Source organism: Rosa chinensis, chromosome 5 (genome assembly GCF_002994745.2).
Source record: "Rosa chinensis cultivar Old Blush chromosome 5, RchiOBHm-V2, whole genome shotgun sequence".
Lineage (NCBI taxonomy): Eukaryota > Viridiplantae > Streptophyta > Magnoliopsida > Rosales > Rosaceae > Rosa > Rosa chinensis.
In genome coordinates this window covers 3,590,785-3,618,512 of record NC_037092.1, presented here as the reverse complement: position 1 = coordinate 3,618,512, position 27,728 = coordinate 3,590,785, and the positions used below count along the sequence as shown (strand labels likewise).

The following is a 27,728-nucleotide window of genomic DNA, read 5'->3' as shown; positions in this document are numbered from 1 at the left end:
CAAATTGGTTGAAGTCATCCATGATCTACCTACATATACCTACAGATGGGGTGGCTAAAGAAGACTCCTCCCTTTCTTGACCTCATTTGAGGTCCCAGGACCATTACAAGTGAAGGACCCAACTTATTTGAAATGACTCTGTTTTTTTTTTTTTTTAAAGATGATCAAAGAGTTTCACTCTTATCTTATGGTGACTCGAACCCATGACTTTATACATAAATAGTAGGTGCTCTAATCACTAAGCTAACACCACTTCGTCAAACATTTAAATGACACTTGAGATAACATTAGTTACATTACATCTCATAGAGAATGTTGCCAACTGTGGTACTACATTGTTACATAATCTCGAGTCTGACACATAAAAACAAGAAATAACATGAAAGATTCATCAAGTAGATGTCATTACGGAGGAAAGCTACACATCATGTTTGAGGCTTTGAGCACAAGAGCAACTCTGGAAAACCAACTAATTGATTGATTTCTCTTCAAATGTCTTACGTATCTTGTCCCATCTTTTATGCAAAAAAAAGTAGTGTCAATGGTTCAAGACACATTTTGTTAGAAATTGATGAAGCCGAATTGACTTGAATATACTTAATTTTAAATAAACAAAATACTACAAGGCTAATGAATGCAACTTTGTGCATTATCCAAGTACCTTTATGCGCACAGGCACAGCTAAAGGTAAACTAATACCAAATCTCCTTAATTAGTATACCTTAATCTCCTTTATCAGTTTACCTTTACCAATACCAAATTGGATTTCCACCCTCCTTCTTTTCTTCTTTTCATTTATTTTTTATTTTTTTAATTCTGGTTGATCTATAAAAAAAGAAACTTTTGAAAAGCAAACATATATGCCATGATCATATGAAAACTGGGCTTAGCTAAATAGTCTCTAATAATAAGCTTAGCTCGTCTTAATTCGATGCAATTTTATTGCAGTCATATTCATAGGGAAGGCAATTCAATGGCAGATTTCTTGGCGAATTTGGGATTGGCCTTTCCTTCTCTTTGCTGGCTCCCTTCGCCTCCAATGGAGATTTTTTCTAAGCTTCGTAATGATGCCTTAGGAGTCCTCCATTATCGTTGATTTGGTTGGATTTTTCTCTTTTGTTTTCTTTTTGTGGGAGAGGTTTTGGTCTAGTCCCCCTTTCCCTTTTGTATTTTTTCTCTTTTTCTTTAATTAAATCCGGGCGTGGGGCTGAGCCTCCCAGTTAGGCTGGGTTCCAAACCCCTTCAAAAAAAAAAAAAAAAAAAAAAAAAAAGTCTCTAATAATAAGCTCAACCGAAATTACAAACTAGGATGATAATGGAAACAAAAAGATCTTGATGACATACTACAAGAAAAACTAGATTGCCACAGAAGAAGAGATCACTACACCTGATCACCATCATCAGTAACAAAAGCTTCCTCCAACAACTCCACAGAACTTTCCATCATAGCAGGACTCAACCTAAACATGAGTGTACAAAACTCCATCTCATTCAAGCACCCATCACCATTCAAATCACCTTCTTTGATCATGCTCCTCACCTCATCGTCGCTCATACCTTGCAATCCCAACAAGCCGGAGTTCCTCTTCAAGCTCTGAAACGTGATCACGCCTCTCTCTCCGTCCATCAAAAGCCGAAAGCCGTTGCAGAGCTCCTTCATGAAGCCTTCCGCTCCCAACTTGTCGACCATGGCCGGGAAGAAATCTTCAAACACCACTCCGTTTTGGCACGCCATTATAATTATCTCAGTGTGATGAAAGTCAATCGGAAAAACAATACCTAGAAATTAATCAGGGTGCGTGAGGAGGTTTATATATATAGCTAGGGAACATGTTGAAGTAAGAAAAGGAATAAAGACCTAGAAGGGAGGGAAAATTAAACTTCGAGGAAAGAGAGGTGGGTGTGAATGACAACAAAGGTACAGAAGAGAGATAAGGGCATGAACGAAGTTTGCTCTGCCATAGTGCCATATAAATATAAATTCATGTAAGCTGGGGCAGTTTGATTTCTGGTAGAAGTTCTCCTTCGTGGAAATTGCATGGGAAGGCCCATATATTAATTGGCAAAGAAGGTAGCTGCATGTATTTTCCCACGAAAGGATATGAAACTTGGCATAGAAGGCCAGAAGGGCTCTTGAAGAATCAGCACGTAATAGATTAATTAACACAAAAGATTTGACCCTCGATCGAGCAATAGCTGCGTAATTACATAAACCGTTAGGAAGAGGAAATTCCAATTTTTTATTTTTTTTTTTGTTAAATGATTAGTGTATTAAGTATGTCGAATTTGATACATTGGATGTCGAATTTAACATCCTTACCGATGCTTCCTTTGTTGGAAGGAAATACCTTATAAGTACAAACTAGACTAAAGTTAGTTGGTTGAAGTGCTCTCATATGCTAGAGCCACACACCTCAGTGTCGCCTTCACGCTAATCGATCTTAGAGGAAATTTCAAATATCAGCCGAGATGTATACATTTCACTCAAATATCACTAAATTTAAACAAATATGAATGACTCTAACATATATTTAAGATTTAAGTGGTTTGGGTAACATAAGTAGCGAGGGATAGAGAGAAATGAGTTGGAATGTAAGTTAGAAAGACACACATGCAATGTCAGCTTTATATCAAATACGTACACGCCAATAATTAGTGTACCATGCACCAAGGAGCTGAGAATTTGCTTTTGCATGTGAAGGGTAATATAAAAATTGTTCTTTCAAGTTTCGACAGATATATCGCATCACGTACTTGAGAAAATAATCAAGAGAGTGGGACACAATAACAAAAATTCAATGGAGAGAATCAAAGATGTTCAGAAAAATTTATGCAAAACAAATAAATATGAGATAAGTGAGATCATAAAATCGAATTCTTATCATATTATTTATTTATTTTATTTTTATTTTTATTTTTATTTTTATTTTTATTCTTTTAGCGAGGGAAATGCTAACTCATCATTCTGTCACACAATTTTATTAAAGAGAAATAATAAAAAATACAAACAGGCCGGAGGACTAGTCTAAAGCCGACCCTGAAAAATCACACAATACTACAAACCAGCATGATCTTTATCATGAGTGTTAAGTCTTATAGAATAATTACCTTTTTTTTCACTTAAATAATTATTACCTTATATTCTTTTTCCACTCAAAGGGAAGACGGGTACTTCAGACATGACTCCAGAGGATACTCTGGATCTGTCTACGTCTTTATGTCAAACCAAATGATCAACCAACCACGAAAGTGAGGAACTCCAATAATTTCATGTAAATCCTTCGAAGTACTCCCTCATTTTAGTGAATGACAACAAAGCACGGCCGGTGAAATGGGATTCTTAAAACAAGTCCTTTCCTTATATATGTAGAAGCCATATACGAAGTCCACATAGAACCTCCCCTGAAATCTACCACTGAATTGCATAGTATTGCTTTGAACCACTGTGAAGTTGAAGGGCAGGTTCCTTGGCCTTATAGAAAAGTTCATCCGTGCGTAGCTACAACACTGGGGAAATGAGGTCACGAATTATAACAATTTGGTCGTATTTGTGCCATAATATATTTTTTTCAAGTAACAAAGTCTCTTTAGACTTGTCCAAGGGTTGGATATTTGGTAAGACATTAATCACAATATGGCAAAAAGTAAGACTTTATTTAAATAATATCACAATATAGCAAAAAGTAATTTCTTTTGATATCAGAATATCAAGTCGCATAACCGATTGATTTATTTGATGAATTGTTGCTTGATAAGTTGATAGTTGAGGAATTTGACAATATTTTTTCACTTTAATCTCATTAAACTTTAAACCCAAATGCTACCAAGTTGATTTATATTTATATTCACATACTCAATTGCTGGTGAGTCGTAGTTTGTTTGTTAGAGCTTAACTAACACAATGAAGGTCACGGGTTAACACTAGGAAAACATTTTTGATCAAAGCTATTACAAAAAATCAATTATTGTTGAATATTTCATGAATCTAAATTCAATTGTAATGCCCAATACCTTTTTTTTTTTTTTTTTTTTTGAATCAAATCCAAAGGCGGTGCCAATATATATTCATCTAAAACTAAAATATGCCGTTACATACCATTCCGCTGCCTTATACAGATAGACAAAAAGATAGTGACATAAGTCTCATATTTATAAGTAAGAGAACGTGAGTTCGACTGACATAAGACTAGTTGTTGATATGGTAAAAAAAAATAAAAAATTTCAATCATAACTGTATTTATGATTTTCTCTATTCCTTATAAGATTTGATCTTGAGTTTTGAAAGTTGAAACTATCTTTTTTGAAGGTAATGAATATATTCATAGCAAACACAAGCTAGAATGGCCAAATACATAGTTCTCATAGGTGTCATTACACTTGAAACAATTCCGCTCCTTTTGCAGGAGCCTAGCAGAATAACATAATTCTAAACTAAGAATAGTAGCAGGCAAAGGTCCTGGTGCCAATGGCTCAATTGCGGTACACCAAAAAACCTTGCATCTAGATGTGTAGAATCACTGATAATTCTGTAGGCAAAGTACCAAAGCTATGATCCCTAAAAACATAGGGAATTATTGAAAGTAAACAAAGCTACTAACATAGTGTTGGGCCAAAGTCAAAACAACCCAGCCCAAAATAGCAGTCCAGCAGTCCCAAGAAAAGAACCCAACTCCGGCCCAAACAAAGGGTGGCTTGACCCAAGCTCGACCCATCTTTAGCCTCAACTGTTCAACCACCAGAACCCGAAGCATGATGTCGCCGCTGCAAAAATCGACACCAGCCCTCTTCGCTGCCATTGACCGCTAGACCTTGCCGCCTCCACGCCCCGCCTAAACCTCGCTGCCATCAGCGAAATTCGAGCAAGTTCATGCCGAAACCGAAACCTGTCCGAAGCAGTCGGATTCATCACGCCACCGCCACCGTCCAGTCCCTCCATCATGTCACCGATCGTGGAGGTGCCTCGACAACGCTCACCCCTCATTGTACAGTCGCCCATCGAGTCGAAGACCTCGTCTGGTGCTTTGTCACCAACAACCATCCAGTTCGCACCGAAGTCACCATGATAAAGTAATCTGGGATTCACATCCAAAACCAATTGGCAATGGATGGAGTGGCCCAAACCCTTATAAACCCATAGGCAAGGTCCCATTTTTCCCATGTAGGATATATATATTCTCAACACGCCCCCGCACGTGTGGCGAATTTTCAAGCCATACACGTGGACAATTTTTGGGTGACGTGGAGCCCGTGTGGCCGTTAGGCATGCACACGTGGGTTACCCGCTCTGATACCATGATAAAGTAATCTGGGATTCACATCCAAAACCAATTGGCAATGGATGGAGTGGCCCAAACCCTTATAAACCCATAGGCAATGTCCCATTTTTCCCATGTGGGATATATATATTCTCAACAAGAAACTCATTCCAAGAAGCACCAGTCCTCTAGTCATCAAATTCCCGTCCGGCAGCAGCCACTGGCCGGTGAGGCAAGCCACCTCCACCCATGGGCGCCGCCGGGCAAGAAGAAAAGTTTGCAAACCCTAGACCAAAACCAGTCCGAGTTTTTTGGATCTCTTATTTACTTGAAAGTTGAAAACTATCAAACATTCAAGTAAGAAAGATAACCTAGTAAACGTACAAGACACAATTACAAAGTATAGGAAAGAAGATGAGCAATCACACCCGTCAAAACTGCATTATTTGGCAACTATGAAAACATAGCTATTTAGGAACCCTAAAATCACCAAAACCCATTTCCTTTCAGGTGAGTAATAAATAAGTAAAAGTTTAACTAAAAAGTGTATAAAGGAAGATGAGCAACCAGCTAGGAAAATCATAGCTACCAAGCGAACCTTAATTCACAAAAATCATTTTGCTTAAAATCACCAAAATCCCTTTCTGTTGTCAAAATGGTATCACCGTTAACGATACCTATGGCCGTTGTATTAACAAATTGTGCAGGAAAGCCCTTTTGGCTGGAAAACTGGATGAGCTAATTCTTCTAAGAACTTACAAATTAGCTTTCTAGTTCTTCTTCTTGCACGTTTTCGGTTTCCACTCTTTTAATTGCATTTCCCTGCATTGGCCTCTAGGAATCACGGAATCATCTTCCCCTTTATCTTCATGACTTCATGTGGAAACTCTGGCATTGTTCTTGGATTGATGTTTATAGTTTTATCCTTTGACACAACAATAATAGAAACGATGTAGTTTATCCGTAGCTAGCTCCTGTTTTAACATTATCACAATGAGCTTTTGCTTGTTGTCGATCTATTACTGCATTCATTTTTTATCTACTCATCTTGTTCTTAATCCTTCATATCCATTCATGTTACATTTAAATTTTTACTTCACTTGCACGCTAACAGGGAGTGATTCTCGATTGTGAAAATGAAGTTTGCAAGAAACTCATATAAAATTTACGCAAATGCGAAGGGATGATTAGTTACTGGGTTTGTTGAATTTTTATTTACTATGAAATCTTCTTGAGTTTTTGAAGCTCGGAAATATGTTTGGTGTATACTCTCATCTGATACTCTTTTCTATATGTATACATACATGAGTTAAAACGTACCCTAATTTGTCTTGAGTGTATACTCACTTTAATTATGATTTACTGTCCTTTGTGTTGGAGCCAGCATGCACCTTGCAACACAATAAGTCAATGCTAAAGACAGAGAAATTTTTCTCCCGTAAGTTCAGATCAAATTCGAAATGTAAGAATGTTCAAGAGGAAACCCAAGTGAAGAACAACAATATACTTTATTTTCTTGAGGACGAATCAAATAAAAACGAGGTAGAAGTTACATAGTAAAGAAAAAGAAAATAGCACTCTCTTTTCTACTTGGAGTACGTAAAAGAAGAGAAACTACAGTACTTAATTCCATAATAACTCACAGTGGAGCAGTCTCTTTCTTCTTGGATAAATCCACTGCTGACTAATTTTCTTAAGCTTGCACGGTTACATTTCAGCACCTACTGCTTACTATAGCCTCCTCCAACAATTCCTTAGAAGTCTGCATCAAAGCAGGACTTAACCTAAACATGAGAGTACAAAACTCCATCTCACTCAGACACCCATCTCCATCTAAGTCACCTTCTCTCACCATGCACCTCAACTCTTCATCACTCATTCCCTGCAACCCCAACAGCGCCGAGTTCTTCTTCAAGCTCTCGAATGTGATCACCTCTCTCTTCTCGTCCCTCAGCAGACGGAACCCGTTGCACAACTCCCTCATAAACCCTTCCTCGCCTAACCTCTCCAACATCGTCGGAAACGAATCCTCGAACACAACCAATCCACTTCTGGACGCCATTGCTATGTACGTACGTACAACTCTATTTGCTCTTATAAATGTGGAAACTAAGAGTGATGCAAGAAGATTGGGAACTCTACACACTATTTATATGCATGTGAAGGTACGGATAAAATTTGAGTTACAATTAATGTGTTCTGGTATCATTTGATCATCTGGGCATGTGGTGTTTCAAATTTTAAGAAAGTTCTCCTTCCTCGAAGCTGCATGGGAAGCTACCATGAAATTATAGCTGAACAAACTGAACTTTCGTATGGGATTGGATTGCTACATAACATGGGCAGCATAATTACAAGAATGTCTATTATCTTACGGTTTCAAAATTTAAATTCGAAAATCAAAAGCATTGTTTTCCTTTAAAAATATATAATAACCGAAAGTCATGATATTATACTCCTAGTCTAAGAAATGTGGCAATCTTCTCTGTAACATCCCTTTTGTTTTATTCTTTTAGTTATTCTTCATCCGTAGTGTATTGAACATCAATGAACAATGAATTCTTTTTAAATTATTTGTTGGAGATTAATATGTAATATTCAAAACCGTTTAATTATTTAACTATCTGGAACAAATGATCGTTCGTCATGGAAATTAATTTTTTTGACTAAAACTACATTTTATTTGAAATCATTTTGTCTATTTGAATCACAAAAAAAAACAAAAGAGATAATTTCGAATCTCAAATTTGGAATTTCTCTCTCACGAAGTTGAATGTCAAGAAGATGCCGTGATATTTCTTGTAGAGAAAGGTTGGACAACGTAACAGTTAGAGAGCAAGTGGTTGGTCCCCTCTCCCTAACAGAAAATTCAAAATTGACTTCTTTCCTGGGCCTATCATGGCTAATTTTGGGCCTTCTTGAGTTTGGCTGAGTTTTTGAGGCAGGCCCATAACTCCTCCAGATTTCTTCCTATGAGAGGAAAACAACGTACAAAAATGGAAAGAGAGAGAGAGAGAGAGAGATTTCGTAGTCACAAGAAAAACAGTGGAGACTTTTCTGGCTTCTAAATTGTATCAACTCTTTTCAATTAGAATATTTCTCAATGTCTCCCATCGGCCAAAATGTTGACCGGTATTCAAGAGTTTTATTTACACAGATTCAATGAGATTTTAATCTAAACGCTCAAAGAACATCATTATGTTTTCAATCTATTCCAAACCTTAATTATCGGACATGAATTATATAAAGAAAACAAAGTTTTCTCGTCCAAGTACATGTGTATACGATTAAAGTCACAAAATTTATTGGGATAGTGATACTACAATTAAAAATTATTGCTATGGTGGTGACTATTAGGTTTTGAAAGTGATCGGCTAGCTCAAAAACAAAAGTGTACGTAGTTCTTTCTGGGTCGGCATTTTCCTGTAAAGGATGTCTTGTTTTTTTTTTTTTTTGAACAAGGGCCGGTGCAGGATGTCTTGTTTTCACACGTCTGATTGAAAGTGTATGACCTATAACAGCAAGTTGGCATATAATAATATAAACGATTTGGGTCCTTCAATATCATTGAAATATCTGCCTTAGAAAAAGAATAGGCACCCATCATCTTCAATCATGTTCACAAATCACAATAAACAAAAGTAATTATTGATTTAGCCGACTGAAATTTGCACTCTAATTTTTACATTCTACACTCCCTCCTTAATTATTTATTATTTTATATCTAAAAAGTGATGGCATTTCAATAATAAAAGCAACATATGTTAATGGAAAAAGTATATTTAAAAACTAATTTGAAAATGTAAATTGTAAAAAGGAGAGTGTAGATTTCAATCCCTCTGATTTAATACACAATTCTTATAGTTTTTTTTTTTTTTTAAAAGAGAATGACGACAAATTTTATTGATAGGACTAAGTTGTATACGAAGTAGAAATTAAGGAGCCCATCAAGTTCTGGAGGGACACTTCCCCTCCATGAAACTTGCAGCCCTGAAACTAAGGCATGTTTAGCTAACATATTCGATTCCCTATAGATATGAGAAAAGAAAGAACTTGCTAGATAAGGAAGAGAAGTAGAAATATCATCAACAATCCTTCCCAAGTCAGAAGTATCGATCATCACTTTCAGCTCGAATGGCTTGAACTAGTTGAAGGCAATCAGACTCAAAAATTACCGGAGCTAGATGATTATCCGTCACCACACTGCAAGCCAACCTACTAGCTAATGCCTCAACCACCAATGGAGACCAAACATGATCACATTGCTCACAGGCGCCAGCTACCACAGTACCAGTAGCATCTCGAATCACCACACCCAGTCTTACTGTATGTGTTGCCTGATCAAAAGCACCATCAATATTTGCTTTCAGCCAGCCAACTGGAGGAGGGCTCCAAGGCTTCACTAGACGCCCAATCGTAGGCTTAGTACCCCTAAATGCAACCTTAAAAGAGTGTTAATAAGTAACAACTTGAAAGTAAACTTGATGCGTGTGAAGGAATTTACCAGACCATAACCGTTGATTACGTTCCTTCCACACCCCCAGCAACATTAACAACAATGAGAATGAACTCTCTGAAACCAAAGAATGACAAAGTACTAACCATTCAAGCAATGAACTTGAAGGGGTAGCCAGGATAGGTGACAAATGTGGAGCTAGAGAAATCACCTCACGAACAAAACTGCACCCTCTACTTGAAGGGGTAACCAGGACAGGTGACACTTCTTATAGCTTCTCTTCTTTTACTAATGTATGAGGAGCATAATTTTGCTGTGTGGTCTAAAAGCAAATACTCTTAATGATCAATTAACGTACAGTTCTAGAGTAATTAATATTAAACCATAATTTTTAACTATAAAAGTAAATACTTTTAACCACGAAAAAAAGTTAAAATCGATGAGTCCAAGACCGAGTACTTTACATGCATGTTTGGGTTTATGAGTGCATTGGTCAAAATTATGAAGTTCAATGTTAGGTTCATATTCCATCTACAACCTCATGTTACGGTCAGGAATCATATTCTGCTTCTAGAAAACTCGTGGTAATTTAATAAAATGTGTTACACGTTACTCGTTTGCTGATCAATAACATCAATATATTTCTATTTTTAGTTTTGAGTCAGCTTGAAGCCAACACTTTTTCATTATAAAAATAAAAATGGCTAGCTAGAGGCATAAATTAGTGAAGAGAAATTCTTAGGTGAGGGTTTTCCCACCACGTGGCTTTACGGCCACCCAATCAGAAGAAAGAAAATTTTCTATCTTTTCTGAAACTGGCCTGCTCTCTAAAATGCAATATCCAAAACACCCCCCCTGTTGGACAGTGATTGATCATCTCCACCACGTGTCCGTGTGGTCAGCCCCACGCAAGATTCTCTCATTAGCGAATAGATGCAACGACTCCATCTGTCCAACTTTGTGTTCTTGGAAATTACCGAGTCAATTAATATTTGAACCATTGATCTTGCTGGCTTGGGGTTGTTGCCTGCCATGTTACTCCAGATCTTCTGCCTCCAAGTCTCCAACAACACCTGGGAGGAATCCGTGTCTAACCTGATGTTTCGTGTATAATATTTTTAACTTGCACAATGTGATAAATGCAGGGTCAACACTTCAACTCATATTCCTGGGAGGTTTCTGTGATTCTATCTCAAGGCAACAAGGCTTCAAAAAGTTTTATGGTAGGGTTAATGCCAAAATGAGATAAAGTAGATTGAAATCATTAGAAACCGTTTGGTCACTTTGGTCGAGGTAATTCTGCGCATAAACGGTTAAAGAACAAAGAAATAAGAAAGGATCTATCGAAAAAAGAAATAAGAAATGGTAAAAGTTAGAAATGATCATTGTGATTTGGGGTGGTACTTAAATTGCACAAACTCTTATTTTTTTTAGTTTCATTTTTTAAATACTATTTAATTTAATTTCTTTTACTATTTTAAATTGAAATGACAAATTTATCATTGCACATGAGGGGTTTTTGTCAAAAGTTGCATTTGGATCAATATTAATTAGTTTCACAAATCACATGGGTAAAATTAACATCACTCCAAACTACAAGAATTATTTATAATTTTTATCTAGACCTGTAAATGGACCAAATTTTGATCCGGACCTGCTCCGGATCCGTGGTTATTAGATGGGTTTGGATTGAAAGTTTTGATCCGTTAATCCGTTAATGCTCCGAATCCGTTAACCAGTTTATTTAAGGATCAAATACAGATTTAAGTCGATCTGATCCGTTAATGATCCGAATCCGTTAACCAGTTTATTTAACGGATCAAATACGGATTTAAGTCGATATGATCCGTTAATGATCCGGTCCGTTTTCATAATAATAAAATATTATTTTATTAATAAATTATTATTATTTTTTAAATATAAAATAATAAGAATTTCTTATTACAATTTTTGGCAAAAACCTAAGGGACGGTTTTCGTAAACAAAGTTCATCAATCCATCACCCAAGAAGCATTAATTATTGATAAAGGCTTTGCAAAAACCTAAGGGACGGTCTTTGTTTAGTTTACTATTGATAAAAGCATTATTGATAAATTTAATATTACTATTTAAAATTTAAAAATATTTAAAATTATAAACGGATCGAATTAGAGGATATGGTATCCGTTAATCCGGCGGATACGGATTTGGATCGAGCTATCAACTATCCGCCGGGTTAACGGAGCGGGTTCAGGTTGAATTTTTTTATTAATAAAAGGATTTGAATTTAGGTAGATATGCTCCAAATCCGGTCCATTTATAAGTCTATAAGTTTTACCCAATAAGAAATTATAAGGGATGACGTAAAATATATCAATGATTTTAGTATTTAATGTTCAATGATTTCAATTTCGATTTTTTTATTAGACTTTGGATTCCAGAATCATTATATTAGAATTATTAGCTAATAAAAATTATTCAATCTACCGACGGTAGATATTCACTAGCAAGTCAATCACCACTAAAATCGGTGATTCGTGTGGTGTTTGGTTTCATCTATACATTGTCTATAAATTTCATATTTGAAAAAGCATTTTGAGGTAAATTTTTTCTTCCTCGATCATATTTGGACAAAGTTCTAGTTATGAAAATTATAGACAATACAGAGACAAATCCAACCCCACTGAAATCACCCATTTAGAGGTGGTTGACTCGCAAATGAACGTCCACCGTTGATGAAGCGCATACGCTTCAGTAGGTGGAGTATCACAGACAATTTGCCATCTAACAATTCTCAAATTCAGAAGTTTCAATATTTCAGACTACAATAAAATCTTTGTTTCAGTTGATGACTTTCTGTACCGCATTAAAGTCTGTAGTCTAGGACTCTAATCTACTATAAAATCTTTGTTTTAGTTGATAATGATCATCACATCAGTAATAATACAAAAATGTGTTTGTTAAAACGCGTCAATATATATAATAGAGCATGCAATATTGAATTAATTTTCCGTCTACTCGAACAAACAAATATTCCTTCGTAGTCCTCCTGCATATAATTCCAAAGCTTGCTACAGTCATCACCAAAACAAAGCCACTCAGTAAGTCAAGGCGAAAGCGATTTACAAATGCAGCGTTTTGGTCCAACTCCAATGTCTAAAAGCTTTACTTAAACCACCGACGAGGACAGCACCACCAGCCACCCATTAGTTGAACTTGGAACCTTTCACACCTTTCACACGCTACAAGCTTCATTTCTTGTTTCTAAAAGTCTAAAATCCTAGAATGCTTGCAACTCTGTGAGTCTCTCAAATGGAATTCGTCACTGGTACACACCCAGGTTCTGTTTTCCAACTTGTTTCTATCTTTTTGATTGTTTTTTGCTCTCTTGCTCTGTTTTGCTCTGCTTCGAGTTCAATCACACAGGGCCAAACTTTAAAAGACGGCGCGACTTTGATCTCCGATGGCCAAACCTTCGAACTGGGATTCTTCAGTCCGGGGAACTCTTCGTCCCGGTACGTGGGGATTTGGTACTACAACCTTTCAAACCGGACAATCGTTTGGGTCGCAAACAGAGAGAAGCCGATTTCCGATGAAGCTGGAGTGTTAACAATCGGAAGCGATGGTAATCTGGTGATTCTAGATGGAAACAGCAGTGAAATATGGTCTAGCAATGTTTCATCAATATCCAAGAACACATCTGCAGTCCTGAAAGATGCAGGAAACCTTGTGCTTTCCACAAATGAAACTACCATGCCTTATTGGGAGAGTTTCGATTTTCCTACGGATACGTTTTTGCCTGGGATGAGAGTGAAGGTGAACGCTAACGAGGGAGTGAATCGTGCTTTCAGGTCTTGGAAATCTGCCAACGATCCAGCTCCAGGTGATTATTTCTCGGGGGTTGATCCTCGAGCAGCACCACAGCTTATGATATGGAATGGTTCAGAAAGAAGATGGAGAAGTGGGCACTGGAACAAGCTGATATTTATTGGTCTTCCCGAAATGCCCACAAGATACTCGGCTGGTTTTAGTCTTACGGATCGGGCAGACCAAAATGGGAGCAACTACTTATCTTACACACCATGGAATGAATCCGATAAGCTGAGGTTTCGAATTGGGTGGGATGGTTATGAAGAGCAATCTATTTGGGTGGAAGATAAAAATGAGTGGGTTGTTCTTATGTCTCAGCCGAACAAGAGCACCGAGTGTGAGCTTTACAACAAGTGTGGGAACTTCGGGCTTTGTAGTGCATCGGATGCTAGTTGTGATTGTATGCAAGGATTTGAAAGAATAAATTGGGGGAATTGGTCAGATGGGTGTTCTAGGAAGACCCCATTGAAGTGTCAGAGAAATAGTACTAATGATGAAGATGGTGAGGATGGTTTTGTGGCGGTGAAGTGTACAAAGGTGCCGGATTTTGCAGACTTGGTGGTGTCGACAGGTCCACAGGTGACTTGTGAGCAGTCTTGTTTGAACAATTGTTCTTGCACTGCTTATGCAGATGTTTCTGGACTTGGCTGTATGCTTTGGACAACTGAGTTGGTGGATGTGCAGCAGTTTTCAAAGGGAGGAAACACCTTGTATGTTCGTCTTGCTCATGCCGATTTAGGTACTCAAACTCTCTCTCTTTCTTGTTGCTGGTTTTGATTGTTTAGTTTTAGTCAATGGAATAGTACTAGATTTCTCTGTCATTGCTGAGGTTTTTGGTCTGGGTTTTTATTTCTTATCTATACTAAAAATCAAGTGTGAATCAGATTTGATAATAAGAAGAACAGAGTGACTTGATTATGCTATGCATGAATGGTTCTTTCTAGTCATAGGCAAGATGAGGTTTCTTTGTGGTACATCGAATTAATTGAAAATTCAGAGGATCGCACAGAACGGTTTAGCTTGTAGAATCCCACTTGTTGTAGGCTTGTAGTAGAACTCGTCTTTGTAATCGCTAACCATAAACAATCAGCTGAATTGACTTTCTTTTTACGTAGTTTGGTGCTTTAATACCTTAGTTTTGTGATAGTGGACATATTATTTACTCCTTTTCTTTAATCTCTTATGGTCTATAGGTGGCAGCAAAAGGTTATCCACTCTTGCGATATCTTTATTTTCTGTAACGGGAGCAATCTTCGTAGCCATCTTCATATTTCTAGTATGGAGGTTCAGAGCAAAACTCAAAGGTAGGATGTGCATTTGCTTCTTTTTGGTTAATGAGAAGGTGCACATGATAAATCTCTTTACCCTTTTGTTCCTAACTTCTTCATTCATTTTTAAATCTTCAGTGTTGCCCACCACTTCAATTTCATGGTTGAGAATCAGTGAAACACCAACACACAATGCTGGCAAGAGCAAAGAATTCTCAACAGAAATGTCAGGATCAATTGACCCTACTGTAGATTGGAATCAAGTAAATGGACCTGATGATTTGCCAGCATTCAGTTTTAACAGTGTAGCAGCTGCTACAGACCACTTTTCTCTAGTAAACAAGCTTGGGAATGGGGGATTTGGTACTGTCTACAAGGTGAATTCATATTGCAATTAATAAGCATGTCTGAAAATATTAAAGTGATCTGAATGTACTAAGGATTTCGCTCTTTATTCCATCTCCAGGGAAACCTTCCAGGACTAGAAGAAATAGCTGTCAAGAGACTTTCGCAAGTATCTTGCCAAGGGTTGGAGGAGTTTAAGAATGAGATCAATTTGATTGCTAAATTGCAGCACAGGAATCTTGTTAGGCTATTAGGCTGTTGCATTGAAGGAGAAGAAAAGATGCTGCTATATGAATACATGCCAAACAAAAGCTTGGATTTCTTTCTTTTCGGTATGTTCTCTTTTAGCTAATTGCAGTCCCTTTAGTATCAAACAGCTTTAATTTATGGCATAGTGAAAATACACATAATGTAATTAGGGGAAGTTCGCTAAGTAGTTCTGTTTTTGGTGAATGTCAGATGCAACCAGGCAAGCACTACTAAATTGGAGTAAACGCTTCATGATTATTGAAGGGATTGCACGAGGACTCCTGTATCTTCACAGAGATTCTAGACTTCGAATAATTCATCGAGACCTGAAAGCTAGCAACATTTTGCTAGATGAAGATATGATTCCTAAAATTTCTGACTTTGGTATGGCAAGAATATTTGGGGGGAACCAAAACGAAATAAACACAATGAGAGTTGTTGGAACATAGTAAGTCTGGGTAGTTAACACTTGATTCAATCTAACCTCATTTAACTTATGTCAAAAGTTCATTAATCTAAAATTTACATGTCGATTTCTACATTGCAGCGGTTATATGGCACCTGAATATGCAATGGAAGGTCTGTTTTCAGTGAAGTCAGATGTCTATAGCTTTGGGGTATTGCTGCTAGAGATTGTGAGTGGCCGGAGGAACACTAGCTTACGGACCTCAGAACACTTGAGCCTTATTGGATATGTAAGTGCATACATTCTATAATGTTACTATCAAGTGCTAGATTTAATCTGTACTTCGTATGCAAATACTGAAGGTATGATATGATGGAATGTTTTTCAGGCATGGAATCTCTGGAATGCAAATAAAGCAGAGGATCTTATTGATCCTTCCATTGCAGAAACTTGTAATCAAACTGAATTAATCAGATGCATACATGTTGCATTGTTGTGTGTACAAGATTCCGCAGATTCCAGACCAACCATGTCGGCCGTGGTGTTAATGCTGGAGAGTGAAACTGCAAATCTTCCATTGCCAAGAGAACCCATGTTTACTTCAATTAAGAGATATGTGGATACAACCTTTAGTACAGAAGAAGAAGCCCCTGGTGTAGTATCCGTAAACCATGTCACAATCACAATGGTAGATGGAAGGTGACAACATTTTTTGCTACCTGTTATTTGCTAGTCCATCCATTTTTGGGGTACAAGCAAATATGTATAGATACTATAGTTATTAGTAGATAGTCAGAGAGAGTTCAGAGCCGGGGAGCTTCTTCTCACAGCTAATATTTTCCTCTTCTTATTAATAATTTTGGCGGTTTATGTTCGAAGTTCAATTCAATCAGTTTCTGAAGTGTTATTGGTTTCAATGAATCTTTATATAATTACTCCATGACAAACCCATTTCATTGATTTCAATATCTTCTGTTTATCATTGGTATAACGAACTTATTAGAGTGCAAAAACCAAAATAAGACGCATGCATGACCACTAAAGTTGCTTGGTGTTCTCTCAATAATATCGCTCACATCGTTTTGAGTTTAACATTAATTATTGATTTTTATGTAAAGACGTGCTAATCTTCTTTGTCTTGCACACCAGTTTTTTCCAAACAATTTCAGGTTTTGGATATCATACAGGATTACAGGACATGTTGAAAATAGGATTGAATATGGTTGAAAAACTTGTAGCCTGAATTGCTTTAGGACAAAAAGAAAAATTGGGCATTAAAATTTGTAAATAGTATCGCACATAGGTTAGCTCACTTTTCTAGTATGGATCATTCTATTGATCTTTCATTAGATGAGGCGCCTGCATTTTTGCAGGATGTCCTCTAAATGATTTTTGTAATACTACTAAGCACACTCGAGATATAGGTATTATGTTCCCCTCAATGCGGCAATCTCTAATAAGTAATAAATAATAATATAAGTGTGGGAATGAGTCTGACAGCTTGACTGAATTTCTTTATAAAAAAAAAAAAAAAAAAAAAATTGCAAAGGCCCACCACAATCCCACATCGACTGAGACGGCGTGTAGGAACAAAGGTGGGTCTTCCTTAATACTGAGGTTCAGTCAAACCGAGGGACCCAAGTAAGTGATTCAGTTCGTAAAACATAAACACAAAGCACGCAGCTTTGCTGGTTCATTGAACTCTGAAGCCAAACATGAAAACTGGGTTCTTGATGATGAGGATGATCACATGGAAATATCAAATCCCACATGGTTTAAACTTGATGATAAGATCGACATCGACCAATGAAGTTGGTGACCACCTTTGTCTGCTCTTAAATGCTGCTGCACCCAATTAAAGGTACGATCGTTACGTCTTTGTGGTTCTCATCAGTATTCCAGAGCATTGTTAGGTAGCTTGCATGTTCTCATAAGTCATACCACAACTTGAAATGACATTTTTGTCACAGTGATGATGACAGTTTGTATAAATCCCATTATTGGCAACTAAATTAATAAAGCTTAAATTTTTATCATGTTCATTGACAAATTTAGTCGTTTGGGGTTTGAATTCCATTATGTTTTTGATGTTGTCCTTGTTCTTGAGCTTGCTTAGTTTAAGGTGTTATTGTGCTGAAGTTCATGAAATCACTAATTCCAAACCATTAGCAGTAGGAGAAACTCTAGTCTCCCCTGGCCGGGTTTTCGAATTGGGTTTCTTTTGTTTTTGTGAGTCCAGTAAGCAGTATGTTGGGTTATGGCACAAGAATATATATCCGCGTAAAGTTGTGTGGGTGGCCAATAGGGAAAGGCCTCTTGCAGTTTCAGATGGCTTGGCTGGTTTGAGAATTAGTAGAATTGGGAATTTGGAGCTTTTAGATGGGAAGCAGAATTAGAAGCCAATGGATTAGTATGGCAGAGCTTTGATCATCCTGGTGATACTATGTTACCGACTCAGCTGCTGGGATTCGATATCAAATCTGGAAAGAGGAATGTCATGACTTCCTGGAAAAGTGAAAATGATCCATCAGTTGGCAGATTCTTGGTTGGATTGTCATCACAGACACCATCACAAGTTTTTGTTTGGGTTAATAATGGATCGAATTCAGCACCCTATTGGAGAAGTGGTCCATGGGATAAATCAAGGTTTATTGGGATACCTGAAATGAATCCTCAATATCGAGGTGGGTTTACTCTAGATGATAATGAGGAGCAAGGAACAAAGTATTTAACTTGGGCTACACTATTTTCCTCAACTTTGGCTTATGAAGAAATCTCTTCAGAAGGTACAACTAAGTTTATGGTTTCAGTTAAAGGCAAGAACTGGATTCTTAGCTTGGAGGCATCAAAGCATCCATGTGACATTTATGGTGCTTGTGGACCTTTTGGAGTTTGCAAAGCTTCTGAATCTTCAATCTGCAAGTGTTTGAAAGGATTTGTTCCCAAGTGCCACCAGGATTGGAGCAAAGGAAACTGGACTGGAGGGTGTGTAAGGAAAACCAAACTGTTTTATCATAGACAAACAAATCAGTCAGTCTCATCGAGAGGAAAAGAAGATGATTTTGAAGATGGTAAGGCTAAAAGTACCAGATTTGCATGAATTCTATACTTCTTTCGGTCCAGACACATCTGAAAACTGCAAGATCCGATGCCTAAATAACTGTTCTTGTCTGGCTTATGCATTTGTTAATAGTATTGGTTGTTTTGTCTGGTCCAAAAATCTTATTGATATACAGGAGTTTTCTTCTGGTGGAGTAGATGTTTTTATTCGCATAGCACGAGCAGAACTGGGTAAATGATAATAGTGCTTGCACAACTCTAATTAGCATGATCTTTTTGTTTGTTTGTTTCATGATCTTTTTATTATAAATTCATTTTTCAGGTGAAGGCAGGCCAATAAGATTAATTGTCAGTCTCACAGCTATTTGTTTGTTCAGTATCTTGGGTGCCATAGTGTTTGGTTTGTACAGGTTGCGAGCTAACCTCTTAGAAATAGTAATCCATGAGCAAATGATCTCTTTCATGCATTTACTGGTTGATATCCTAAATTATGTAGCCTTACTGTAATGAAGTAGATGAGCTAATTGATCCAACTTCTTTCTTGTTTTCTCTTCGACTCACAGTTTGATTGTTATATTTGCAAAATCAGGAAAAACCACTGTAGAAAAAGTGAAGTACGAAATGGCTGATAAGATTCAGACTTCACGAGACACTTTAAGAGAATATATTGGAAAAGATGATCCATCTGAGCTATTGATCTATGATTTTGATAGCATATTAGTTGCTACAAACAATTTCAGTCTTGCAAACAAACTCGGGCAAGGAGGTTTTGGCCCAGTTTATAAGGTAATCTTTCTTTTATCCCAAAGAAAAATATAGCATTACAACTGGTGGCAGATACAAACATGAATACAATGATTAATTTATGGACCTTGTGTAGGGTAAGCTACCAGAAGGGAAGGAAATAGCAGTAAAATGACTATCTAGTAGCTCAGGCCAAGGCAAAGAAGAATTCAAGAATGAGACTTTGTTGATCTCCAATCCTCAACATAAAAATCTTGTTAGAATCATGGGTTGCTGTGTTAAAGGGGACGAGAAGTTACTGATTTATGAGTTCATGCCCAACAAAAGCTTGGATACTCTCCTATTCGGTTAGTTTCACTACTGCTTTGTGTCTGGCTATCTCTCTCATCTTTACTTTTCTTATTCTTTCAATAGAATTGTTCATCTTTGTGGCCAAAGATAGGGGACCATTGCCTGAAAAATTAAGATCCCAGTTCCATTTTTGTTTTTTGTCTTGAAATTACAACTGCAATACTAAAATAAGACTATGACTGAGTGACTGACAGGAAACTGATATGATTTAAAGTATGAGGAAATTTATCGATTTATGCACAAATAACCATTAAATTTCTGTACAAAGACAAATTATGGAAGGCACCCCTGCAAATCCATTGCTTTTGACTATTAACTATTGAAATATTTATGTATAATGGTTGTCTTTGTTCAGTTCAGATATCTATTATGCAACTCATCAGAGCTCACTAAACTGTCTGTATATCCTAGTAGTGGCTAAAATCTAGTTTTAAGCAACAAAAAAGGAAAAGAAAAGCCTACCCATACATGGTCTTATGACTTTGTGGAGACCTAAAGTAAAATATTAGAAACTTGAAAAACTAAGAGTAGTCTTGTGAGCATCAATGTTTCCATAGAACTGTGTCTGTATTTCCTAGTAGTGGCTAGAATCTAGTTTCAACCAACAAAATTAAGAAAAGAAAAGCCTTGTAGTCTAGTGAGCATCAATGTTACCATTATACTGTGCTTGAGACATTTGGATGACATTACTGATGTGACATGTATTGATTATTTAATTAGATCCAATGAGGAGAGCAGCGTTGGATTGGCCTTGCCGCTTCAATATTATTCAGGGCGTTGCTAGAGGGCTTCTTTATCTCCATCACGATTCCTGTTTGAAAGTAATACATAGAGATCTGAAAGTTAGCAACATTCTCTTGGATGAGAAAATGAACGCAAAAATTTCAGATTTTGGATTGGCACGTATTGTTCAAGAGACGCCGGATTTAGAAAATACTCAGAGGGTTGTGGGAACTCTGTAAGCATCATTCTTTCCCATTCTTACATGTGCTTTCATAGCTAAAACATAATGTCAGGCATATTTATATATTAGTGAAAGGTGATTGGTCTGTTACAGTCCTAATTACAACCCTGCAAACTTAAATGACTCATCAGCCCATTCGGTTAAAACTTGACTGAAGAGTAGTTGGTTGGCATTAGATGTATACTCTTTGTTGCACTTTCATAAGGTTAGAAAGCAAGAAGCAACTTCTGCGATATACTAATGAGTTTCCTGGGCAGTGGTTATATGTCTCCGGAGTATGCCATGGGCGGGATATTTTCCTTGAAGTCAGATGTCTACAGCTATGGGGTCTTAGCACTGGAGATTATTAGTGGGAAGAAGAATACCAGCTTCTGTTTACATGATCAACAGCAAGGCTTTCTAGCCTATGTAAGTTCTTGCTCTAATTTTTAATGTTATGAGTAGGCTTTAGAGAAGTCTCTCTCATGTAGCTTAGACTATATATGTGAGGCTAAATTACAGGCTTACAGAACAGTTTGACAAGTCTCACAAAAATTTATGAATTTTGTCAGGCATGGAACTTATGGAATGAAGGCAGTGGATTGGCACTGGTTGATGAAGTATTGGGTGATTCATATTCCTCCTCAGAAGTAATGAGATGTGTGCACATTGGGCTTCTTTGTGCATAGGACAATGTTGCGGATAGACCAACCATGGCACATGTAGTTCTCATGCTAAGTAGTAATACAGATGGTCCCCAACCTAAGGAGCCTATATTCACTATCCTGTATTCGACCATGCCAGTAATTCGTCCTCAACCACGGTATGAAAGTACTTGCTCCACAAATGACACTTGCATAACAGGGATTGAAGGACGATAGGCGATAGCAAATTATTGCATCATAATGCTGTAGCATATTTTAAGTAGTTAGAGAACAGGAGCTCTTTGATCATTCAATTGCAAAAACATGTTGCCAAAATGTTGTTTTAAAAAAAATGATGCATACAATTAGTTTATTGTGTGTGCAGGATTCTGCAGTTTACCGACCAACCTCTCTGTGAACTCAAATCTTTGTTTGTAGACCCTTTCAGAAAAAGAAAATCAAGATTGGAGCAACTAGTCATAGAAGCATCTCACACTTGAAACGGAAGGGAAAACAAACATTAAAAGAAGCAACTGGATTATTTTTAAACATTAGATAATTGATCTGCAGAAATTATTGGCTTTGTTGACTTCCAGATTTGGACATGCTGCATTTAATAACGATTGAAAAATTCATAGTACGCCTACTTCTGTGTATTCCGTTCCACCGTCTTAGGGTTATTTCACATTAGCGGATTAGATTTAGCTGTGATTTAAATTTCTATAGCAAAGCTTTGAAGAGTGGCTGATCAGTTGTGTGGAATAGTACACTCCTTTGCTGATTGTTTGATGTTATGAAGCTGACGACTGGTGAAATGCGAGAATTGGAATCTTGATGATCATAGCTATTACTCGGAGTCTCATCAGAAAAATCGATGACCACAAGTTGCCGATAAGGCTAACAAAGAAGGCAGTTTATAAACTGCTGATGCTTCTGTTGCAGGCAAATTGTTGGTTCTTGGCTTTTAACTTGCATGTTTGGATCCCTGTGATTCCCCCTGCAGGGCTACGAGACTACTTCCAAGTCTTCTGCCCATGACTTTCAGTGTACCATTTTCTTAATACAGAGAACAAGTGTTGTTTCTGTGATAATGAAGTTTACAAGTATGGGGCCATTCTTCAAAGACCTGTGTCTATGATGAAAGCACCGGTACGTACCAATTTCTTAATACAAAAAAGTAATGTTCTTCTGTGATAATGCAGGTTAATAATATATGTTTGGTAAGGAATAGTCTGCATCCACTATTCCACTTGATATTAACATATTCTGCATCTGAATTTTAGCCAGAAGTGGTCAGTAGTATATATTGTCAGAGCCTTTGCTTTTATGGACTATTGGATGAAAATGGGTGTTAGGACAGAAAACTATAGCGCTTTAAATTCATCCTTTCTCTTCCTTTTGATGTTCAGATTACATCAGTCACAACATTGTTGTGCTGAAGTTTATAACATAACTACTTCCCAACCATTAGCGCAGGGACAAACTCGAGTCTCCCTCTGCCACATTTTTGAGTTAGGCTTCTTCAGTCCTAATAACATTGCTAACAAGTATGTGGGGATATGGCACAGCCGCACAGGGATATATCTCCGAGGAAAGTTGTATGGGTGGCCAATAGAGAAAAGCCTCTTGCAGGTGCAGACACCTTGGCTAGATTGACAATTAGTATCAATGGGAATCTGGAGCTTGTAGATGGGAAGCAGAATGCTGTGTGGTCAACCAAGGTGACTATTCCAGTGTCATCATTCAATGCTAGTCCAGCAGCAGTTCTGTTGGAAACAGAAACTTCATTGTCTGAGATCATATGGGAGCTGATCATTTCATATGGCAGAGCTTTGATTATCCTGGTGATACAATGCTGCCTAACATGGTGCTGGGATACAATAGAAAATCTGGAAAGAGCAGTGTCTTGACAGCCTGGAAAAATGAGAATGATCCATCCACTGGGATATTCTCGGCTGCAGGTGGATTGGTAAAGGAGATGCCAGGACAAGTAATCAAATGGATGAATCGATCAACTCCCAACTGGAAAAGTGGGCCATGGGATCAAAGTTCATCGGCATACATGATATGGATAACCAATATCTAAAAGGATTTGAGCTAGATGAACAAGTGGAACAGGGAACTATTTCTTTCTCTTATAGAGTATTTGATGAAACTCTCGCATGTATTGACATCTCTCCAGAAGGAAAGCTCAAGCTCATGCATTCAGATAATGGTGGGAACTGGCTTCTCTACTGGCAGGCACAACATAATCCATGTGACAGCTATGGAGCATGTGGACCTTTTGGGGTTTGCCATAATGCTTCTGCATCTCCAATCTGCAGGTGTTTGAAAGGGTTTGTACCCAAGTCAGACGATGAATGGAGCAAAGGAAACTGGACAGGGGGTGTGTAAGACAAACAAAGTTACTTTGCAAGAGTCACACGAGCAAGTCAGTTTCACTAATAGAAGAAAAAGTTACTTTGCGAGAGTCACACGAGTAAGTCAGTTTCAATAATAGAAGAAAAAGATAGGATTAAATTCTGCTTACTACCCTGTACTTTCAGGGGTTCGTCAGTTCAGTCCCTGCACTTCTAATTTAATCAGAAAAGTCCTCGCACTCTTCAATTTCATCAAATCGATCCATTTCCTCATCATTCCGTCAATTTCCACTGTTTAGGTGCTGACGTGTCCGGACGCCATTTGATCTGTCAGATTTGTGGGACCTTCCCACATGCAAAATTCCCAAGCTACCCCTCCAATATATCTCCCTCCCCTTTCCCACCCGAACACCTAATTCCCCAGAACCCCGTCTTCTCTTCTTCTTCTTCTCAGAGCTCTTCTTCTTTTCAGCTCTTAGTTATGGTTCCTCACTTCCTCCACCGATCAACATGGCCGGAAGAAGATGAGAGAGAGACTGATAAACAAGAGGGGGTATGGGTTCATTCTTCAACCTCTCATCAATGTCCTCCCTCGCGGCCAAAGATCATGCTCACAGCAAACCTAGAAAATTTAAGTATTTGGGTGTGCGAATTAACCCAATTTGGTTGAGATGAGTCCTCTAGATTCAACTAAGATGCAGAAAAACCAAATCTGAACAAAATTCAAATCAAGATGCATGTAAACCCAACATGAAAATCAAAACCAAAGATATAGATCTCTTCCCAAATCAAAATTTCATTCTTCTACAAAATTTCATTCTTCCCAAATCCAAATCGGAAGCTCATTACCAACCACACCCAGCCCAAGAAGTTCAAGCTCGTCTGCAGCTCCAACGGCGCATTCCACCCCCGGCCACCGTCTGGGAAGCTCCGCTACGTCGGCGGCGAGACCCGGATCATCTCCGTCGACCTGACCATTGCATTCTCCAAGCTCCAGTCGAAGATTTCCGATCTCTCCCCTAACTCCCCGACTCCGGATCGAGCTCCTGTGCCGCCCACACGTCAACTCCGACGACGACGTCCGCCACATGGTCGAGAGAGAGAGAGCCGAAGAGTTGAGCGACGATCAACAATTCACTTCTCTTCAGGTAACTCCAATTTTCTTCTCTTCAAATTCAATCAAGATCTAAATCCTTCCACCCCTTGTCTGATCCAATTCTTTTCTCCACAGTCAACGATTCACGATCACAACTAGGATCTCGGGTGCTGGATTTGCAGGTGAAAGAAATCTCCGATGGAATGGACGACGGTGCAGCATCTCGATCTACGACACGTCGCGCGGAGTAATAACCCCTGCAGCCTCATGTCGTCATAGACCCTAACCTGGGTGGAGGATGGGAAGGCGGTGGTTAAGAAACACAGCGACGAATCGCTGAGGAAGATGGTGTTGAATCAGCAATTGTTGGCCAAGCAACCGTGTTTGGTCCGTGGGTTTGGTTTTGGTGAAAGTGATATGGAAGTTGGTAGCAATCATGATGAACCCCCATTTTCACTCTCATAGTCTATGGGCATTTTGGGAATTTTACATGTGGAAAGGTCCCACAAATCTGACAGATCAGACGGCGTCTGGACACGTCAGCACCTAAACAGTGGAAATTGACGGAATGATGAGGAAATGGATCGATTTGATGAAATTGAAGAGTGCGAGGACTTTTCTGATTAAATTAGAAGTGCAGGGACTGAACTGACGAACCCGTGAAAGTACAGGGTAGTAAGCAGAATTTAATCCAAAAAGATATGTTTGAGAAGATGGTAATGGTAAAAGTACCAGATTTTCATGAATATAAGCCATTAAAGGCAGAAGGCACATCTGAGCACTGCGAGTTTACATAATTGTTCTTGCCTAGCTTATGCTTTTGTCAATGATATAGGTTGTTGTCAAGAGACCTTATTGATATACAGGAGGTTCCCTCTGGCGGAGTAGATCTTTTTATCTGCCTAGCCCACTCAGGTAAAAATGATGATAGTGGATACACAACAGTAATTAGCAATATCTGTTCTTTCTTGCATCAAACTATATATCTCACATATTCTCTTCTTCAGGTGATATGGAAAACCAAATAAAGTTAACTGCCAGCCTTGCAGCTATTTGTTTTATCAGTATCTTGGCTGTCATACTGTTCGGTTTGCATAGGTTGCGAGCTAACCAAATTGGTAAGAGAATGAGATGCATGGCTACAATTAATGCATTAGACATGATCTCTCCCGGCTTCTTGATTTTGCAAATATAAAGTTGATCTTTCTTTGTTCTTTGATGTGATGTGGAATTTGTTTTCTTATATTTGCAAAATCAGGAGGCATCCTCAAGGCAAGGGACTGGACTTTGTAGATGAAGAACTGGCCAAGGGATATTCCTTAACAGAAGTAAGATGCATTCATATCGGGCTTCTTTGTGTACAGGATGATGCTGCAAATAGGCCGACCATGCCGGAAGTTGTTTTCATGCTAAGCAGTGAGACAGATGCTCCACAACCTAAGCAGCCTGTATTTCCTTGAAAAAGTTCTGTTGTTCCACAGCTTCAAAATAGTTGCTCCACAAGTGACACCATAACAGTGATTTTAGGACGATAACCGATAGCAAATTTGCTTTACAGATTCATAATGTTAGACAATAGTTGCAATTTTAATCATTCAATGAATTCATTAATTCAACTCGGATATTTGGCTGGAAAAGTGAGGGTTGCACTTAGAGCTGTAATCTCGCTATATGTTTACATGCTACTGCATCCTCATTGGAATACACATTGCTTATGCAGTCTATACTCGCTGGAGGGATTCCGTCTCATTGTTTGACTCTTCACGACAGGAAATACAATTATGTGACCATCTTTCATTACAAGCAGTATGTGAGCTGGGTTCAGAACGTCGTGAGACAGTTCGGTCCATATCCGGTGTGGGCGTTAGAGCATTGAGAGGACCTTTTCCTAGTACGAGAGGAACGGGAAGGACGCACCTCTGGTGTACCAGCTATCGTGCCCACAGTAAATGTTGGGTAGCAAACTAATGATATTAAATTTTGTTGAAATTTTAATTACAACAATATAGTGTTTTTTCTTTTCTTTGACTAATTATATACAGAGAAGAAGCAAACATGGACTGCTCAGTGGGGAAAGAAAACATATATATTGACTTTCTTATGCATGTGTTATTTGAGGTTCATAGAAATTACCCTCCAAATGTTTATTTTTATCAGGAAACTTTCCTCTCTGATAATTGTCCTTCTAGTTGTTGGCTTCTTGCAGTGTTCTAGAGTTGACTGCAAATAACAACCGGATTGTACTATTTTTTTGAGCGGTAGAAGTCACAAACTAAAATCAACTCAACTAAAATTTGGTGAGACCGATACAACATATAAGCCCGAAGTTCAAATGCTGAGAGGCAAAACAAACTATTCAAAAAAAAAGAAAAAGAAAAAATTATACCAAGTGGAAGCTTCCACGTGTCATTTACAAATACTTTGCTCCGTTTGCTCGTGCGGATATTTCCCTTTCACAACCCGGCCCATCTTATGCGGCAACTTGGGCTCGATCCATCTAGTTTTCAGTGTGGAAGATTCCTTCAATGTATATTGAAATCTGGCATAACATCAAAGGGCACGAAGATCCAAAACTCGAAACTGTTACGTCCCCAAATTGAAAACCTTCTAGGGCTCCAATTTTCTGGACCTCCAACTTCTGAATGGCTGCGAAGACTTTCAACACAAATTATACTATATATGAAAGATGAGTTTACGATATT

The 27,728-nt window shown here is 38.0% G+C and overlaps 5 protein-coding genes and 1 pseudogene across 5 annotated transcripts; 3 read left to right on the top strand and 3 right to left on the bottom strand.

Moving 5' to 3' along the window:
- Window positions 1-1,282: 1,282 nt before the first annotated feature.
- LOC112166854 (calcium-binding protein PBP1) lies at window positions 1,283-1,955 on the bottom strand. The gene has a single exon (XM_024303774.2). It carries the CDS (start codon window positions 1,733-1,735, stop codon window positions 1,382-1,384), a length of 354 nt encoding a protein of 117 aa, XP_024159542.1. The 5' UTR covers window positions 1,736-1,955; the 3' UTR covers window positions 1,283-1,381.
- Window positions 1,956-6,855: 4,900 nt separating this feature from the next.
- LOC112168023 (calcium-binding protein KRP1) lies at window positions 6,856-7,373 on the bottom strand. The gene has a single exon (XM_024305135.2). The coding sequence runs from the start codon at window positions 7,315-7,317 to the stop codon at window positions 6,970-6,972; it is 348 nt and encodes a 115-aa protein (XP_024160903.1). The 5' UTR covers window positions 7,318-7,373; the 3' UTR covers window positions 6,856-6,969.
- Window positions 7,374-9,358: 1,985 nt separating this feature from the next.
- On the bottom strand, window positions 9,359-9,860 carry LOC112202933. Its single transcript, XM_024343985.1, has 2 exons — window positions 9,781-9,860; window positions 9,359-9,686 (listed from the first exon to the last, which is right to left on the bottom strand). Exons 1-2 carry the CDS (start codon window positions 9,858-9,860, stop codon window positions 9,359-9,361), a joined length of 408 nt encoding a protein of 135 aa, XP_024199753.1.
- Window positions 9,861-12,622: 2,762 nt separating this feature from the next.
- Window positions 12,623-16,730, top strand: LOC112202092 (G-type lectin S-receptor-like serine/threonine-protein kinase B120). Its single transcript, XM_024343000.2, has 7 exons — window positions 12,623-14,299; window positions 14,754-14,864; window positions 14,967-15,205; window positions 15,295-15,505; window positions 15,633-15,870; window positions 15,970-16,117; window positions 16,217-16,730. The coding sequence occupies exons 1-7, from the start codon at window positions 13,003-13,005 to the stop codon at window positions 16,529-16,531; spliced, it is 2,559 nt and encodes an 852-aa protein (XP_024198768.1). The 5' UTR covers window positions 12,623-13,002; the 3' UTR covers window positions 16,532-16,730.
- A 1,345-nt stretch (window positions 16,731-18,075) lies between these two features.
- On the top strand, window positions 18,076-27,109 carry LOC112202094 (annotated as a pseudogene).
- LOC121048956 (cysteine-rich receptor-like protein kinase 8) lies at window positions 25,948-26,902 on the top strand. The gene is made up of 3 exons (XM_040505684.1): window positions 25,948-25,970; window positions 26,285-26,474; window positions 26,747-26,902. The coding sequence occupies exons 1-3, from the start codon at window positions 25,948-25,950 to the stop codon at window positions 26,900-26,902; spliced, it is 369 nt and encodes a 122-aa protein (XP_040361618.1).
- Window positions 27,110-27,728: the final 619 nt, after the last annotated feature.